This window comes from Aotus nancymaae, unplaced genomic scaffold, assembly GCF_030222135.1.
Source record: "Aotus nancymaae isolate 86718 unplaced genomic scaffold, 86718_ANA_hifiasm-v0.15.2.pri h1tg000002l, whole genome shotgun sequence".
Classification (NCBI taxonomy): domain Eukaryota; kingdom Metazoa; phylum Chordata; class Mammalia; order Primates; family Aotidae; genus Aotus; species Aotus nancymaae.
In genome coordinates, this window is record NW_026988413.1 from 14,171,417 (window position 1) to 14,190,616 (window position 19,200).

The 19,200-nt window shown below is 41.6% G+C and overlaps 1 protein-coding gene across 3 annotated transcripts in view; it reads left to right on the top strand.

The window, feature by feature from the left end:
* The window catches only part of TCAF2 (TRPM8 channel associated factor 2), a 45,543-nt gene extending 27,722 nt beyond the window's left edge, over positions 1-17,821 (top strand). For all 3 annotated transcript variants that reach the window (XM_012447550.3, XM_012447551.2, XM_012447552.2), the window contains exons 3-8: positions 7,504-8,495; positions 9,130-9,227; positions 10,457-10,670; positions 10,963-11,202; positions 12,109-12,446; positions 15,075-17,821. In XM_012447550.3, coding sequence (XP_012302973.2) covers positions 7,504-8,495; positions 9,130-9,227; positions 10,457-10,670; positions 10,963-11,202; positions 12,109-12,446; positions 15,075-15,329 — 2,137 coding nt within the window. In that variant the 3' untranslated portion in view covers positions 15,330-17,821. The remainder of the gene's footprint in view (positions 1-7,503; positions 8,496-9,129; positions 9,228-10,456; positions 10,671-10,962; positions 11,203-12,108; positions 12,447-15,074) is intronic.
* The last annotated feature ends 1,379 nt before the right edge of the window (positions 17,822-19,200 follow it).

The window sequence follows — 19,200 nt, forward strand, 5'->3', positions numbered from 1 at the left end:
GTATAATCTGCAAGGTCTAAAAAATATTAGCAGCTGCTCATGTCAAAGTAAATGCATAACTGGGCATGCTGATGCACACATATTCACATACTCAGGCAGGAGGCTGTCTTGAGGCTGAGAGTTCAAGGCTGCAGTGTACTACAATTGTACCTGCAAGTAACCACTGCACTCCAGCCTGGGCAACATAGTGAGACCCTGTCACTATTATTTTTAAGTAAAAATTGTAAATATGTACTAGTAGCTTAACTTTATGACTCTCTTGAGGAGGATTTATTATCTCTGTCCTCAATACAGTCCTACAGAGTAGGAAAGTCTTTGTCCAAAGAGTTCCAGGTTATAAGCACCACAGTTCTGTTTCCATATTCAAGATCCATGAATGTAGTTTCCAGGTTAAAAATTGTGAAATGAGGCCAGATCCCAGTATTGCTCTCTGAGCCAAATCTGATAAAATGAATGAAAAATAATTAATAAATGGATGGATGTGGAAGGTTTTGATCATGATAACATACATGGCTAACCACTGGCCAAGGAGAACAGGTAATTGATGGGTGGCCCAGGATGGAGCATCTCCTAACGGCAATCAACCTCTCATGTACAATAGAAAGAAAATAGTCAAAATCACAAATTCAAGAGTTATCATTAATGCTTTCTAATTCATAGAAAAGTGAACAAATTGGGTGGGTAGACACTTAAGAAAAAAACTTTCAAATGTAAAAGTAGGAGAGCTACTTGAGGATATGGTAGAAGCAGGAAAGGATACCAGAATTTTCCATCTTCTAAGCAGGGTAGTGAGCTGAACTACCCACATGAGTTCCGTCTGTGGTTGGGTGAAGAGGGCCTAGCTTACTAGGTCCCCTAAGAGTGGACAAACCAGGCGTAATCAAAAATATCCTAAATCTAAAATGCTCCAAAATCCAAAACTTTTTGAGTGCCACCAACATAACACCAGAATAGGAAAATCCCACACCTGACACCTTTGTTTTCTGATGGTTCAATGTATACAAATTTGTTTCATGCACAAACTTATTTAAAATATTGTAAAAATTGCCTTGTATAGCAAACATAATTGAATTTTGTGTTTCGAGTTGGGTCCCATCACCAAGGTATCTCATTATGTATTTACAAATATTCCAAAATCTGAAAAATATCAAAATCTGAAACACTTCTGGTCATCCCAAGCATTTTGCATAAGGGCTGCTCAACCTGTATTATCTCCTTCAATTCTCACAATAATCGTCAGAGATTGAAAATATAGTTAATAAAACCAGGAGAAAGAATAAACATTATGACATTGTTAGAAATATTTATATTTTTAAGCAGAATTTTGATCTGACCTAGAAATATGAATATATCTGTGCTCACAGGTGGGTAGCAATTGTTTTCTGACTATTCCAGATGAGTAATTTATGCACCTGCAATTTTTTTAAAAAGTGAGTTTTTGTAATCCCAGCACTTTGGGAGGCCGAGGCGGGTGGATCACGAGGTCGAGAGATCGAGACCATCCTGGTCAACATGGTGAAACCCCGTCTCTATTAATACAAAAAAATTAGCTGGGCACGGTGGCGCGTGCCTGTAATCCCAGCTACTCAGGAGGCTGAGGCAGGAGAATTGCCTGAACCCAGGAGGCGGAGGTTGCGGTGAGCCGAGATCGCGCCATTGCACTCCAGCCTGGGTAACAAGAGCGAGACTCCGTCTCAAAAAAAAAAAAAAAAAAAAAAAAAAAAAGTGAGTTTTATAAATTATTTTCTTAAATTTGACAGGTTAAATAGGTTAAATAATATTGTGTGTCTAATAGGTATGATTGAGACCTAAAGAGATTTTACCCTGTATCTACTAGCTTAAAATAAAAGAGAAAAATACATTTACAATTTCAAGGCACCTCTCTGATCATCTATGCCCATATTGTTCAATGATGTTGAAGACCATTTTTAAAGTTTTGTTATTTACTACAGTTTATCTGTATTAAATTAATTAAAAATACAAAAAAAAGATGTTGGGGGCAGATGGTCTTCAAAAGGTTTTTTAAAGCATCTGATCAACATAGTTCTCTCTAGCCCCTTTTTTGATGTTACAGATCCTAAGGAAACATTGTGTCTAGATTCTAGTATTTTTATGCTGTTTATATTTATCAGAGAGTGAATTAAATCCAGAAGAGTATTCTTACATCCCATAGAATCTGAACAGAAAAACAAAACAAGCCAAGTGAAGATATATTTGATTATGACCAGTAGACTTCATTACCTTTATGTTCAAGAAAAAAATGTATAAATTGTTAGATGTTTTACCTTTAATATAGTGAAAATGATAGCAGGGCACTTCACAATTAATAAGTGCTGTAACTTCCTAATTTGGCAGCTTTTTTATCAGCATTCAGAAACCTATCACCCATGTTACCTGTCTGCTCAGGTGTGGTTTGGTATAATACATTTCCTAAACATACCATCCCCTCCCTTTCCTTTCATCCTCAGTGGCTTCCCCTGCACTTCCAGCTCTGAAGTAACACGTGCTTTTCCTTTCTTAAACACAGAATTATTTGCACCTTCTCATCCTGTAAAGCTTCCTTTGCATAAGATATACTGTTGAGAAACATTAAGTTTGCCCTGCCCCCATGGCTACCTCGTGGAGAATACCTTTTAGTTTGTAATTAGTGGTAGGTGGGTAATAGCTGCCTAACTGGTATATTTTTGAGTTATGAGTAAATATAGAAAACCTGTATATTACTAAGAATCACCTGTCTAAGAGCAAATAAATACGTGGATGAGAATCTGCTTGGGGCCTCAGTCTGGAACACTGTTAGCCTCTTAGCTCTCAGGCTGTTATCCCCCAGACAGATCCACTCTGTTGTTCTATCTGGGTGTCTGCCTCTCAATACCTTCAGTGCCGCCTGGGTAGGGGGTCCCCCAACCAAGCTGGTTCTCAGTAGTATACCTGTCAATAACCTTGTACCCAGATATAGGTTTCATCAAAGACTCAGTAATTGATTGAGAGAGTTCTGATATGTAGACAACAGTGGTTTTAGAGGCAAGCCAGCCTGGGTTTTGTAAGAATTAAAGAAAGAGGTAAGAAACATGAAAGATGGTTTGACAGTCAAGGAAACGTTTAATTTAGAGAAAACAAACCTGAGGGGCTTCTGGTTGAGTTAGGTGAGAGGCACATTCCCTTACAGACTAAGAGTTTTTAAGGATTCAGGGTGGGAGAGTCTATGAGAGGTTTCTACTGCTTCTGTGTCTCTTTGTTATGCTTATCTGGGAGGGAGAGTTGTGTGTCTGTTCCCATACATCTTTCTGTAGCTGCGTACCCCTCACCCCTGCTTTTAGCTTCCTTATCATAGTGCACCTGAAGGAAAAGGAATGTATTTATTAAGGCCCACTATTTTACTGGGGCCCATTGTATGAGGGTGAAGTTTGGCAGTTACCCAAGAGACTTCTTTGCCCCCACCTCCTTCTGTGCCTGAGCTGTCTTATTTGTGTTTTACTGTCTGCTCTTTCTGGCTGCTTGTAGTTGGAAGAAAAGTGATTTCCTTGAAATGCATGAGGCTAGAAAGGGAGCTAGAACTTAAATAGTGGTGTTTGTCCAAGATGATGGTACTCCTGCTCTGTCACGTTTGCTTCCTGTCCCTGCCCGTTTTTAGCTAAGAAACTTGTGGAAAATTGCCTAGTTTTTCTAAAGTTCATCTTTAAAATGAGAATAATAACTTTCAAGTTTATTATTATGATTAAAAGAGATAATACATATGTTAAATGCCTAGCATATATTAAACCTCATTAAATAGCAGCTACTTTTATTGTTTTCCACACTTAAAATAGTAAACATATATTATACAAGATTTAAATATTTTGGTAACTAGCTATCTGAGATCATTAATTTTGCCCTTAGGATATTGTCAAACTATCTGTTGAAGTTTACCTAATATCCCAACTGCTATGCTTACTCACTTTCCCCTCCCTCCCTCCCTCCTCATTTCCCAAATCCTTTCCCCCTCCCTCCCTCCATTCCCCCTTCCTTCCTTCTTTCTTCCTTTCCTTTATTTTTCTTTTAAGAAATGCCTTTTTAATGAAAATATTTCAAAAGGAAATCAAGTTTTTTGTGAAAAATGCAAACCAATACAGAAATACAGAGAGGAAGACGGCAACTCATCCTCCTCCCCACACCACCAGTACTATTCTCATGCCTCTGGACCAAGGTAGCCAGTCCTAAAACTTTGATATGGATCATCTCAGATGCTTATCTGTGTGTGTGTGTGTGTGTGTGTGTGTGTGTGTGTGTGTGTGTGTTCTTCACGTTGATTTTTTAATGTTTCATGTTGCAGATTGTCTGCCTTCTTACTTTGTATTTATTCAACAACTTAGCAGAGCACAACCTTCTCGGGTCTCATTTACTTGTCCTCAGGATTCAGGACAAGTATCTTCTGGCTGTAAGCAAGTTTGTAAGTAATTCTGATGAAATCATCTCTATCCTTTTTTTTTCTTTTTAATGTAATTGATCCAACAGATGCTGAGAATACATTACCATCTCCAAATATAATGATCAATTCAAAATTTATTTTCTTTGTAGCAGTTCTTGCTTTCAGTATTGTGTTTTGCAGGACAAAAAAATTAATATAAATTTTATTTTTGGTAGAGTATAACTTTTATCCATAGAAAATGTTCATTTTTAATTTTTTCCTCTTTGAAATCACTTGCATCCCTTATTAATGCTGGCATGTCTGCTTTTTCGTTTTCATATTTCTTGAAAGAAAACTGTTGATTTTGTCATTTTCAATCCTTTTATGTCATTTAGTTTCAAGTGTGCTTTTTATAAGCAGCTTATATCCAGATGTTTTTAACCTAATCTAAGAGCTTCTGTCAAATTGAAATTTAGTACATTCATATATACTGTGATGATTCAAATGTACATCTTACTCTTACTCCCTTTTAATTTTCTATATTTATGCTTCATTTCTTTTTACATTTTTCCTTGCTTGTTACTAAGTTTTATCTATTTCTTAAATTCCCTCAACAAACTTGTAGATTATACATTTTCCTTCTATTTTTGGAGCAGTTATCTTAACATTTTACATTTAATGTTTAATTACCCGAGAAATGTAATTGTACATTTTCCTTATTTGAAAAAACAAATCATTGAGGCAAAAGTCCTTTTGATCACTTCTTTCAGTGTCACTCCCTTCTCTCTATCCCGCAGTCCTAAAGAGAACACTTTTATCAGTTTCTTCTGGTCACTTCCTGACGTTTTGGACATATATTGACATATGTTTACTTTGCTTTCTATTGTGTCTTACATAAGCTGCATCACCAAGTTCTGCTATTTTTGAAATTGTTTTACTCAAATGTTTTGAATATCTATCCTTGTTAATATAGGTGTATGTATTCTTTTTGAATGATAAATAGTAATCCATCATATGATTAAATGCCAAATTTTATTTGCATTCACATTAGTGAATATTTAACTTCTTTATACTTTTTCACTATTACCAGCAATTTGCAATGAACTACTTAGTACTGCCTCCATGTATATTTTTATTTTTAATGTTACTGGATACTGCCAAATTGATCTCCAGATTTTATGAAAGACTATTTTTCTTCACACTCTTGCCGGCACTTAATATTGTTAGCTTTTGAAATATTTACTAATTTTCTGGGTAAAAAATGTTATTAAGTTAAATTGCATTTATGTGATCATATCATTTGAAACATTGAATATCTCACTTGGATTTCATCTTTCATGAGCTGTTTGAGCATATACTTTAAAAATATTTTCTGTTTTTTGCTTTTCTATTTATCCTTAGGAATTACTCATATATTCTGGATTCTAATTTTTTGTCTGTTCAATCTGTTGCAAATATCTTTCTCTCCTATGAGCTCACCTTTTTTAACTTTATGCTGCTTTTGTGCTAAGAAGTTGTTGGTTTTTTTTTTTTCTTTAATTCTATGTGGTTCTTGCAGCTTTAGTCAACCAGTCTAGGTACTTCCTCGAGTCCCAGTGCTACTGTGGTTGTGTACATGTGTGGGGGCACATGGATAAATGTATGCAATCATTTTAATTAGCTGTGGAGAAGATATCTGCAGATAACTGCAGCTTTCCATATTGAAGGCTTACTACCATTAGCTGAGACTTTGCCAGGTGCCTGTGAGAAGATGCTAAGAATGCTTAGAGTGGAATGTTTTATTATTAAGTCTTATAGCTCAACGTCATTAACTCCCTGAAATATCTTGAGTTCAAACAGGTAAAAAGCCACAGGCAGGACTGATACCTGAACTCTATGACAACCATGTGAGTTTGAAAATGGGATGACAAAACTAAGACATGCCGTCTCCTAATTTTCATGCTGAAAAGAAATTCAAGAGAATCTGCACAAGAGTTACCTTTTTCAATAATGTTTTACTACCAGACTAAACTATACTTTAAAAAAAAAATTAAATTTCTAATTATAAAAGAAATAAATGTTAATTTTAAAATTTGAGAGAATAAAGCTTTATAAACATAATTAAAATGGCCTACAATCCCACCAGCCAAGATGACCATTGAAGACTTATTATTTTTAACAAAGATATTTTCATAAATATGTTTAGGTTCTGCTTCTATGTCTAATTTTATGGTTTTTGATTTTTCCCAAAATGTGGCTTATTTAGAGCATGGTATCTTGTAATCTAATCTAAATTTTTTTTCCATTAAGCATTTTTCAAATTATCTAATAATTATTTTAATCACTATATGAGTTGCAATCTCTTGTTAACTATAATGTACTTAACCAATCTCCTATTGCTTGACATTTACAGTATCTACAAATTGTTTAAAAATTTCTTGAAATACAAAGCCTTTTCTAGATTCATTACATTTTAACATTTCTTAATAAAAAGAAGTAAATACTCTAACCAGATTTGAGTGAACTTTTAAAAACGAAGTGTGTTTGTATAAATCTTCAAGTATAGTGTTAAACAATTTACTTGTGATGATTTGATGATTTTACAGCCTTCCTTTACAGAAAATTAGCTCAAGAAATTAATAAGCAGTACGACTTTCTCTGGGCTTGATAAACTAATTTTTCTAATGTAATTTGTTTATATGATTAAATATTTTAAAAGATAAGAAACTGAAGCCAGAATATTCAATACTTAGTTGACTAAATGGGAAGAATTTCTGGAGGTGCTCATTTAGAAAATGTAGATTTTAAGATATGCAAGTAAGGGCAATCACTACCTCTATAGCATTTCCTCAAATCTATGACAACATCGATTGTGAGAAATACTGTTATTTTATGTATCACTAAGCAAGAGCAAACACTACCAATTAAATAACAATATGCCATCAGTTGTGAAAAAATATGCCTTAAACATGATAAAATAAATGATATTAACATACTAAAATTCTAATATTAGTAAGAATGGGAAGGCTGACATGAACCATGCAGTCTTCCTACCTGCACATAGATTTCTCTGTTCAGTGAGTACAATTCAGTGGCTCATTAACTGACTGTAGCCTCACTGTTTCTCCTGTCTCTTCCAGGTGTGGGGAGGATGTCAGGCAGGACCAGCAGCAGCTGCTGGAAGGGATCTCAGAGCTGGACATCAGGACAGGGGGAGTCCCCTCGGAGCTGCTGGTGCATGGAGCCCTGGCCTTCCCTCTGGGGCTGGATGCCTCACTCAACTGCTTCCTGGCAGCTGCTCGCTATGGCCGAGGCCGGGTGGTCCTGGCTGCCCACGAGTGCCTGCTCTGTGCTCCCAAGATGGGGTCCTTCTTGCTCAATGCTGTGCGCTGGCTGGCCGGAAGCCAGACAGGCAAAGTTGGGGTGAACACAAGTCTAAAAGGTCTGTGTTCCCTCCTATCAGAGCATGGCCTGGAATGCAGCCTGGAGCCACATCTGAACAGCAACTTGGGTGTCTACTGCTGCAAGGCATACAGTGACAAGGAGGCTAAGCAGCTGCAGGAGTTTGTGGCTGAGGGTGGGGGGCTGCTGATTGGGGGCCAGTCCTGGTGGTGGGCCTCCCAGAACCCTGGCCACTCCGCCTTGGCTGGCTTCCCTGGTAACATCATCCTCAACTGCTTTGGCCTCAGCATCCTGCCTCAGACTCTCAGTGCAGGCTGCTTCCCTGTTCCCACCCCTGAGATGAGAAGCTACCACTTCCGCAAGGCACTGTCTGAGTTCCAGGCTATATTGAACCATGGAAATGGGAACTTGGAAAAGAGCTGTCTGGCAAAGTTGAGAGTTGATGGTGCAGCCTTCCTACAGATCCCTGCGGAGGGGGTCCCTGCTTACATATCCCTGCACAGGCTCCTGAGGAAGATGCTAAGAGGGTCTGCACTCCCAGCTGTGAGCCGAGAAAATCCAGTTGCCAGTGACTCCATTGAGGCTGCGATGCTCTCTCTGGCCACTGGGCTGGCTCACTCTCTAACTGACTCCTCCCAGCTGGCCAAGGGGCTTGGCACCAGGACCTGCTCCTCCAATTTGTACCCCTTAAAACACCCCATCACCGTGGAGATTGAAGGAAACAACCCAGGTATGAAAAGAGAACAGTGTGCCCAGAACATGAAAGACCCAGGGGAAAATGAGATTGGCTGACACTACACAGGACATTGCAGGTACTTACCCTCAGACCCTTAGGAAGATTGACTCCATTCTTTTTTCTTTTCTTTTTCTTTCTTTTTTTTTTTTTTTTGACAGATTTTCACTCTGTCGCCCAGGCTGGAATGCAGTAATGCAATCTCGGCTCACTGCAACTTCCACCTCCTGGGTTCAAGCAATTCTCCTGTCTCAGTCTCCTGAGTAGCTGCAACTACAGGTGTGCACCACCATGCCTGGCTAATTTTTGTATTTTTAGTAGAGATGGGGTTTCACCATATTGGTCAGGTTGGTCTCAAACCTCTGACCTCAGGTGATCCACCTGCCTCAGCCTCCCAAAGTGCTGGGATTACAGGCATGAGCCACTGCACCCGGCTGACTCCATTCTTTATTAGGTACTTTCAAGAAAATGGAGGTTGAGGCTCCGTTTAAGGTTTAGGAGAGATGAATCCAAGAAGAAGTATGGATGACTTAAGATACACAGGGGAGAAGCTGCACCTATGGGAGGGGCTGGGAGGCCCCAAGTGAAGATGAAGTCACATGGGAAGAACTTTCTCTGTGATTTTTGTCAGGCAGCGATGATTGCTGGGTGAGTACTGGGCTCTACCTCCTGGAAGGACAAAATGCAGAAGTCTCACTGTCTGAAGCTGCTGCCTCTGCTGGCCTGAAGGTAAGCTAAACACCTACAGCTGCCACCTCTCAACACCCTAGAGCTGTGTCATTCTCACCCACTGTCCAGTTCCAGCTCATGGGAATCCAGCCAAGAGTATAGGGATGGATTATTCTTCCATTTTACAGATTTTACAGTTGAATTTCAGGGCACCTAAGTGAGTGCCCAAAGTGCCTAGTGTTACCAAGTAAAAGGAGCTCACTGTAGAATGTGCTAGAAGCCAATACTATGACACTTGAGGTTTTGACCAAGAAAAAAAGCATTTGATTGCAAGCTGACTAACAAGGAGGCAGGACAGGAGTCCAGCTCAAATCTGTCTCATTGTGCCTCCTTTAAAGAGTTCCTTTATTAGAGAAGGTTTAGGGAGTGGGTTCTGTGATCAGTAGGTGATTGGTAGAAGGAAAAGAAAGGGCTGGAAAGTTCTCGGGCATGTGCACTTCCCTCTTCATGCCTCCTCATGGGTGCCATGTGCAAATTCAGGGGGAGTTAGTATGAAACCTGCAGTGGAAATTTGGGCTGTGATGTCGGCAAGCACATTCTGCACAAACTCTTATTTTATCTCTTTATCTTGATACCTGAAGTGTGTCCATAATCCCATCACTCCCCAAAATATGCCCTAAATGCGGAATTTAAATTCATCCTGCCTCCTTGACTCTGAGGGTCACCTTCTACCACAGCTAGGGTCTCTTGTGTCGGTGTTCTTTCTGGAGCTTGTTTACATCAAACCTAAGAAAAGCAACTCCAGGATTCTAGAAAAAACAGATCTTATCCATCTGGCCAGGAAGGGAAGCTCTGGGAAGAGGGAGAGAGAATCAACCTCAGTGCCTCTGGACAGGCCTCCTGTGTATTCACAGAGGACAGAGCAGAGTCCCCGAGCTCATTCCCAACCTCAGACTCACCACACTGGTGTAGGTCCTGCTGGAAGAGCCCAGGATTCTGCCTGGCAAAGACACAAGGCCTTTGTCAGGATTAGCCTGGTCTCCCACCAATTCACGTCACGTGAAGATTTACAGTGGAGCTGTTTAAATCCTTGGAAAAATGATTTTACATGCTTTGAAGTCCAAATGGCTTTGGAGTGCTAAAATTTCCTGTTTCCGTGCCTAGCACATAGAAAAGGGAAGCTGGGTTTTCATGGACATGTTTGTCTAATACCTTCCATCTACACCACCTCACACACATCAAAGGACTGTAATAATTTCCTCCAACACTTGGTGGAATCACCTGTCCAGGTACAGATTGGTTGCCACACTGATGACCTGACCAAGGCCAGGAAGCTATGTCGAGCCCCCGTGGTGACTCACCAGCGCTGTATGGACAGGACAAAACGGTCAGTCTCCTGCCTCTGGGGCGGCCTCCTCTACATCATCGTGCCCAAAGGCAGACAACTAGGCCCTGTGTCTGTCACTATCACGGGGGCCGTGCATGCCCCATACTACAAGCTGGGTAAGTGGACTGAACATTTAGTGAGGGAACTGTGGGGTGGTTGCTAAATGGGAGAGGGATGAGGTTTGGTGGAGAGAAAGAGCAAGAACTGTTGGGGGAGAACATGGAAGCAGGAGATATGGAATACCCTGTGTCCATGGAGACTTCAGGGCAGACAAAGAGAAGAGTCTGGAAGTCCTTTCCATTACAAGAAGAACACTATCGCAGCATTCTTCCAGAGTTCAAGTTGTATTTTTAAGCTCAAGGTATGTTGCAAAGTGGGTGTGGTAGGTTCCATGCTATTCATTTCCAGGTAAGACATCGCTAGAGGAGTGGAAGAGGCAGATGCAGGAGAACCTGGCTCCCTGGGGAGAGCTGGCCACGGACAACATCATCCTGACAGTGCCGACCACAAAGCTCCAGGCCTTGGAAAACCCTGAGCCTGTGCTCCGCCTCTGGGATGAGATGATGCAGGCTGTGGCCAGGCTGGCAGCTCAGCCCTTCCCTTTCCGCCAGCCCGAGAGGATTGTGGCTGATGTGCAGATCTCAGCTGGTGGGTGCTCCCAGGAATCCTCCTAGTCAGTGGACACCATTTATCTATTACTTTGGCTTTTATGAATGTTCAAGATGCGGAAGCATAATTTTATTAGTAAAGCAAGGGAAAAGGTTATAAAAGACATTGACCATGATGGGGATGAAAGAATGTTTACATGTGAAAAGGCAAACTGTTAACATCTACAAGGTGAGATTTCACCAGATGGTTGAACAATCTCAGACAAAGTTATATTGGGAATTCATAGATGGCAACCAGGGTCATTTCAAGGAAAGCCTCCAAAATGAACTGTTTTCTTCAAACATAAGCCAGAATTGAAAATGAAAAGAGGAAATACGGAAGGATGTATGTTAGGTACTTAGTGGTTAAAAAGAAACAGGTGCATAGGAAGCAAAATAAGGAACTCTGGATCCCACACGGGGAAGTTCCTTTGGATCTCGATTTTTGTATCTTCAAATAAGGACAAAAGTTATCTCTGTCATTGAGTGTAAACTTGGATAAAAGTTGCATACATGGGGAAGAAAGAACGACACTGTTCCAGCCCTCAAGGATGTTAAATCCAGACATAGGACATCATATCACAGACTGAGATGCCAAGGACACTCACACACACAAAGTGAAGGTGTAAAATTCCAGCAAGAATGACTATGTAAAGTATAACCAATTTCTTCAGGGCCAGAGTGAAGAGAAGGGCACAACTCAGGTGTGAGAGGCTAAGAAGGGGATTAGGTGCTATTCAGTTTCTGACCAAGTCAGGGAAAGTTTTCTTCTTTCCAATCAGCATAGAGATTCTGCAATTATTGGGGATAACCATGATGGTGAAGAAAAGTCCCATATGGAGAAGAATGAAGGAGATAGTTTGGGTGGACTCTCCTTCATGCTCATCTCTTCCTTCTGTGTTCACAGGCTGGATGCATTCAGGATACCCCATCATGTGCCACCTGGAGTCTGTGCAGGAGCTCATCAATGAGACGAGCATGAGAAGCCAGGGTCTGTGGGGCCCCATCCATGAGCTTGGCCACAACCAACAGCGGGATGGATGGGAGTTCCGCCCACACACTACTGAGGCCACCTGCAACCTTTGGTCAGTCTATGTGCATGAAACAGTCCTAGGGATCCCCAGGGCTAAGGCCCATGAGGCTCTGAGCCCTCCAGAACGAGAGAGGAGAATCAAGGACCACCTGGGAAAAGGAGCCCCACTGTGTGACTGGAACGTGTGGACAGCCCTGGAAACATATCTACAGGTACTGAGCAGAAATTCCAGGGGAAGGGGATGACCAGACTCCTCTGTCATGTAGCGACCTGGATCCCAGGAGCTCTCCAGCTCCTTCACTACTCACCAGCCTAGACCACCACCTGCCCTGGAAATGAGAGGGACTGGGCCTCATGGTGGTGCTTCTCAGGTTATGCCCCTCTAAGGCAGCTGTCTCACTCACCGTCTGATTCTGTGATGTAAGAGGATATGAAAAGTACTATGAAAATAGAAATAGAAATACATTATTCAAGGGCAGAAATTTTGTGAGACATTCCTGAAGCTGAATCCCAGTTCTTCCACCCACTGGTTTTGTACTTGCTCTCCTAATAAGTGTCCATAAATGGTCACTGTTTTGTTTAGTTTTATTTCACCTAAATTTTATGGGTCAAATGAGTGTTACACTTTTTTTTTTTTTATAATAGGGTGTCTGCAATGCAGCTGCGTTACCATAAGAAGGCCTTGTCAGAGATAAATCTGCTAGCAAGCGTCTCAGCATCTGTCACCCCACTTGAAACCAAAACGATTTAAAATGAATAACCAATCAAGCCAATAGGAGAACACTGAAGTCATAAAGCAACTGTGAAATAAACACAAATCCCTGCCCCCTCCCCTAGTCCTGCATTGAATGTCCAGGTTTCTGAGTTGTCAGTGCTGTTCCCCTGTCAGATCTCCCGCAATGTCTCCCACAGCTCTATAGATAGGAGCTGTCTGGCTGATTTTCACAGAGCCACACACTAAGTTAAAGAATTTCAGCAACTTGTCAAGAAGCACCCATTTAAGTGAAGGACCTAGAACTTAAAATCAGGACGTGATGACAGGTCCCAGACTTTCACATTGCCATACCTGCTCTTAGATTTTTTTGCCTTTCGCTAATTTTCTGAGAGTGAACATCAGACAGCCCAGTCAGTGAGGGAACTTTATGTTGTATCCACTTCCAGATCCTTCCATAGCCAGTCTGGGGTATACAGGACCATGGACCAGAATGGTAGTTTGCCCCTAAAGCGTAAGTTTAAGCCCTAATTCTACCCTACTCTGCTACACTGTGGTGCCCCAAATATCAGTTCTCAAAAGCTCTAGAGAGACCGCAACTGAGACTTGGCCGCTGGCCAAACAGGCACCTTCTGACCCCATTTCCTGCTAGAGGGCTCCTCCCCAGCATCCCTGCACCTGCTGCCTCAGCTCAGGCCCTCACTAGTTTTCCCTCGGTCTATTCCAATAGCCTTGTAAGTTGTCCCAGCATCTTGCCTCAGTCCTCTATGATCCATCTTCGTTACACTTCTTCCAAAAAAATGTTAATACTCTGTCTATAAAATGCTTACAGGGTTCTCTAGCACATATGGGATACAGATGAAGCTGATTAGCAAGGCATAGGAGGCCCTTCCTGACCAGACGTGCCAGATGTCTAGCTGTATCTTCTATTGCTCTCACCTCCATATTTGCCCTCCGTCATGCCAACCCGCTTATGGTTACAGACACATCTTGCTGTTTTGGCTCCTGTGCTTTCCCTTGTTTTCTTCCTGTTGCTGAATCATCTTGTCCATTACCTGTCAAGGCACCTGTCCAAATTCAGCTCTGTTGTCCCCTTCTCCTGGACATCGTCTCCTTGATAAGCCAACATTTTTAGCAATGTGTTTATTTACATGTGTCTCTCCCTTTGGCCAGTGTTCTCTAGAGGGACAAGAGCTCTTAGTCATGTTTACCTAGCACAATAGCTGGCATGTTGTAGATGTCTAACAAATGTTATATGTTTAATAAATGTTGAATTTTCTTGTGTATTAAAAGTGTCAAAGAGCAAGCCAGTGAGAAGAGAGGAGCAATGATGAGGGTACAACAGTGAGACTCCGAGGGAGGCTCGGCTTCTGTGGTGTCATCTGTCCTCGGGCTTTTACAAGCCAGAGTCAGAGAACGCTCATCTATTAAAGGGAGAGTGGGGATGTGAAACCCCAGAACCTCGCTCACTGGAAATTTGTATAATCTTAATGAACAAGGGCTTTCGGCCAAGGGCTTTCCGGAGGGCTGTCCCCTATGAAGCATGAGCCACTCTCATTTTCGGCCTCTTAAGACATGCCGGATCTTTTCTTTTTCTGCCCTAAATGCAGTGTTCTACAGAGCAATATTGTACCTGGCAGATAGTCACAGGTCCGAGATGGCTATAAAGTCAGGATTATTATGATGCCTGGAAATTATAGTATTGGAGGTTCCCAGCTTTTAGAATCTCAATAGGCCAAATATGTAGGAAGTGAAGGTTTCTCATCTCAGTCAGGCCCAAACCTGTTCTGATGCTAAGGAAAACACTTAAGATCTGGGAACACAATGTTTTAAACTAAAGATAATTACAGTGGTCATTTGTTGAGTATTTAATCACTATTCAGACATTAGGTTTCCCCTGAGCGCCCCCACTACATGCAGGGGGTGCTGTTTTGTGGCCAAGGGGTGGAATGAGCCAATGAGATTGCATTAACGTGCAGGGGTAGAGTGGCGAGATAGGAGCACATACCAAGGGTGAAGTTAACCATTGGGGGGAGGTGATCATGTGAATGAAATATACTTATGAACACCCATGTTGCATCACTTTTGCAAACTTGACTTCTCATTCTGTTCTTCTTTCTCTTTGCAGCTCCAGGAGGCCTTTGGGTGGGAGCCATTCACCCAGCTCTTTGCTGAGTACCAGACCCTCACTCACCTCCCCAAAGACAACACTGGCAGGATGAATCTATGGGTGAAGAAGTTCTCTGAAAGAGTGAAGAAGAATCTGGTTCCCTTCTTTGAGGCCTGGGGCTGGCCTGTCCAGAAGGAGGTGGCTGACAGCTTGGCCTCCCTACCAGAGTGGCAAGAAAACCCCATGCAAGTGTACCTCTGTGCCAAGAAGTAAAGGATGCCCCACAATGCAGGAGAGAAGAGGCAAGATCACGCCACCAACTCCACCACCGGGGTTTTGGCCACATGTGCTCAGTACCTAGAGCCTGAATCCTGCTTACCAGCCTGAGCTCTAGGCCGAGGTCATAAGAATAACTGAAACCCCTTTCTGAAAAAGGTGCTCTTGTGCTTCTTTTCGTTGTTTTTCTGTTTACACTGTTGCTTTCCCCAAGAGACTCACTTCACCTCAGTCTCCCAGAAAGGATCTTTCATCCTGCCTTCCTGAGGGTTCTATTTTTGACCAATAGCTCTGAAGATCATGGGTTCCCTTAACAACCATATCCCTTTCTCATCTCTGCCATCCCTGAACAAAGTTTCTAACTTGCTATGCTCTAAGAAGTTTTCTAATAGCAAATGAGACACGCTGGAATCATGGAGAGAGCCCTAAACCAGCTCTGGTTTTATGGAAAATCACTTCACCTGTCTGTGTTTCTGTCTTCACATCCATGACGTCGGTATACGAATCTTTTCCTCGCAAAGCTGTTGTTTGATAATGGTGAACATGTTTGCGCACCACAACATGCATAGACATTACGTGTCTATAGGGTATTCCTTAGATTTGTCCTGGTCCCATAGTGGACTGTTAGGGTGTCGAGTCTAGCGTGCACATCCTGGGCACTGAATCTCACTTCAGTGTTCACCCCCTTGATGTCCACATTCAGTCCTTGTATATTTAGAGAATACTGATGTTTTCCCAGACATGGTCTCAATAATGGTAATTGTCAGCAGTATCCTAGCCCTTTCTACATGTTTTCTCCCACTGCTGGAAGGATTCTTGGGCATAACCTAACCTCCTCAAAAAAAGGCCTGTGCTCAAACTGAGGGTCACAGAGCTGGAGGGTTGGGTCTTTGGGGGCGGCTCCGTCTTCCAGTACGTTTGTTTCAACCAAAGGGCAAAGTCATGTTAACAACTGCTGCTAAGTCTATATACCTATTCTTACCACAAAATAGGCAACTGACTCCTCTGGTCACCATGGAATCAAGACACTGTCCGTAGGGGGCAGGGAGGTCCACAGGCACAGTGGGCTTCACTCTGGAACAGGATTACTGGGTGCAGCAGACCCAGTCATACTTAATCAGCTCACAACCCAGCATCCCCTGAGCTTTCTCTTAATCTTCTAGCCCATCCCGACTCTTTGATTAGGGGGAGTTCTCACTGGAGATTTGTCCCTGGGATTAATGGGTGTATGCCTAGATATTTTCTCCAGTTTACTTTTAGACCGTATTATTGTTTTGAATATCATTCATTAAGCTTTGTTAAGAGTAGAGTGGCTTCCCATGAGGACAACTAACTTACAGCATGTCTTTTGCTGAATACCATCAGCATATCCTTCCCAATTCTAGATAATTTCCTTTTATTTCTCTAGTAGCCTTTGCCAGGGGCTTTGCACATGAAAGTGTTTATGAAATATTTGTCAAATGAAAGAACAGCAATGACAGCTAACACGTAATGAGTGGTCAGTATGTTGCGGGCATTGTGTGAGGTATTCACTGTGAATTATCTCATGTAATCTTCCCAGCAGTCCTCTGAGGTAGGTACTAGTATTATTCCCATTTCATAGATGAGAAAACTGACATTAAGGGATATGAAACAACTTTTCTGAAGGCACAAAAGTGAATAAGAGAAACAGCCAGGGCTTAATTGAAGCCCAAAGCCATGAAAACATTGTGGAACTTACTCTTCATGAATGGTTTACGATTTAAACAAAATGTCACCTAGAAAATAGATGAAAATATGTTCAACAAAGTCTGGATTTTTCTGATGTTTACTACTGAATTTTCATTCAGTAACAAATTTCACTTCCAAAAAGGTGTTAGTATCTGATTTTCTACCTGCCTCAGCATGTCATTTGTCTGCCTTTGGGTAATCCAGCCTTGGGTAGAGAAGGGATTTGAGCCCAGGAAATTCATATCCTGAACTGGTGTGTGTTTGTTTTATTCGTTAAGATTTGGGATACATGTGCAGAATGTGCAGGTTTGTTACATAGGTATACAGGTGCCATGGTGGTTTGCTGCACCTATCAACCCATCATCTAGGTTTTAAGCTGGTTTTATGCCTATCATGTAGGTTTTATGTATTAGGTATTTGTCCTAATGCTCTCCCGCCCCTTCTCCACAATCCCCTGACAAGCCCTGGTGTGTGATGTTGCTCTCCCTGTGTCCATGTGTTCGCATTGTTCATCTCCCACTTACGAGTGAGAACATGTGGTGTTTGATTTTCTGTTCCCGTGTTAGTTTGCTGAGAATGATAGCTTCCAGCTTCATCATGTCCTTGCAAGAAAAAATAAACTCATTCTTTTTTATGGCTGCATATTATTCCATGGTATATCTGTATCACATTTTCTTCATACAGTCTATCACTGATGAGCATTTGGGTTGGTTCCAAGTCTTTGCTATTGTAAATAATGCTGCAAAAAATAAACATACATGTGCTGTGTCTTATAGTAGGATGATTTGTAATTTCTTTGGGTATATACCCAGTGGTGGGATTGCTGGGTCAAATGGCATTTCTGGTTCTAGATCCTTGAGGATCATCACACTGTCTTCCACAATGGTTGAACTAATTTATACTCCCACCAACAGTGTGAAAGCATTCCTGTTTCTTCACAGCCTCACCAACATCAGCTGTTTCCTGACTTTTTAATAATAGTCATTCTAACAGGCATGAGATGGTATCTCATTGTGGTTTTGATTTGTGTTTCTCTAATGACCAGTGATGATGAGCATTTTTTATATGTTGTTTGGCCACATTTTGTCTATTCACAGAAACTAATATGCTGCCAATGATAAGGATAATCCATGATTTCTGACTTTTACTTCTATAATTTCACAGTTCTAAGTCTAGAAAAATTATTAATAGAAGAGTGCTTATGAACAGTAGGATAGATACTGAATCTAGCTTGTCTCACTGTGGAGCTAGTTCTTATGATTTCCCTTGGACTATATATTTTTGTCCAATCCCTACGGTACAGGACATGGGTTTGGTTTGGTTACTCTCTTCATTTTGCTGAGAACTAGTGAGCAGTGAAGCCACATTTCCAACCCTGGAAGTTGCAGACCACACTCTCAGCCAACTTACTGTCCTACACAGTTACTGGATCTGCCATCGCCTATAACTCTGCCTGCATTAGACTATGTGTATGACTACTGAATCACACAGCAAGCAGAGTCAAACTGCTCAAACCAAACAGGTTATTTCTAGTCACACAAAAAGCACCTACTTAACAATAAAGGTCATTGATCCAAGGATCACATTGCTCAGGATATATAATTCATTTCTTTTCCAATACCAAGACTGTGTTCAACCTAGACTGGAGGGTTTTAAATATCCTACACTTCAAAATGAGAGCTTGATGCAGTCTTAGAGGAAGTGGGTCTTACACTCAAGGCTTTTCTCATTTTTAAGGATGCTCCGACTCCCATCATTGTGTCTGAGCGCTTTGGACAACGGACCACATATGTTTTTATAGGTTATTAGCTCCAGTAACTGTACTTTAGGGAAGTAATAATAGTCACTTTTTAGTTTTAAAGAAGTGATGTGATTTTGTTGGTTTTATTTGTTTTTGGAGTCTGCTCTGTTGCCCAGGCTGGAGTGCAGTGGTGCAAACTCAGCTCACTGCAATCTCTGCCTCCTGCATTCAAGTGATTTTTCTGCCTTAGCCTCCCAAATAGGTGGGACTACCAGTGTGTGCCACTATGCCAGGCTAACTTTTGTATTTTTAATAGAGATGGTGTTTGACCATGTTGGCCAGGCTGGTCTCGAACTCCTGGTCTCGTGATCTGCCTGCCTCAGCCTCCCAAAGTGCTGGGATTACAGACATGAGCCA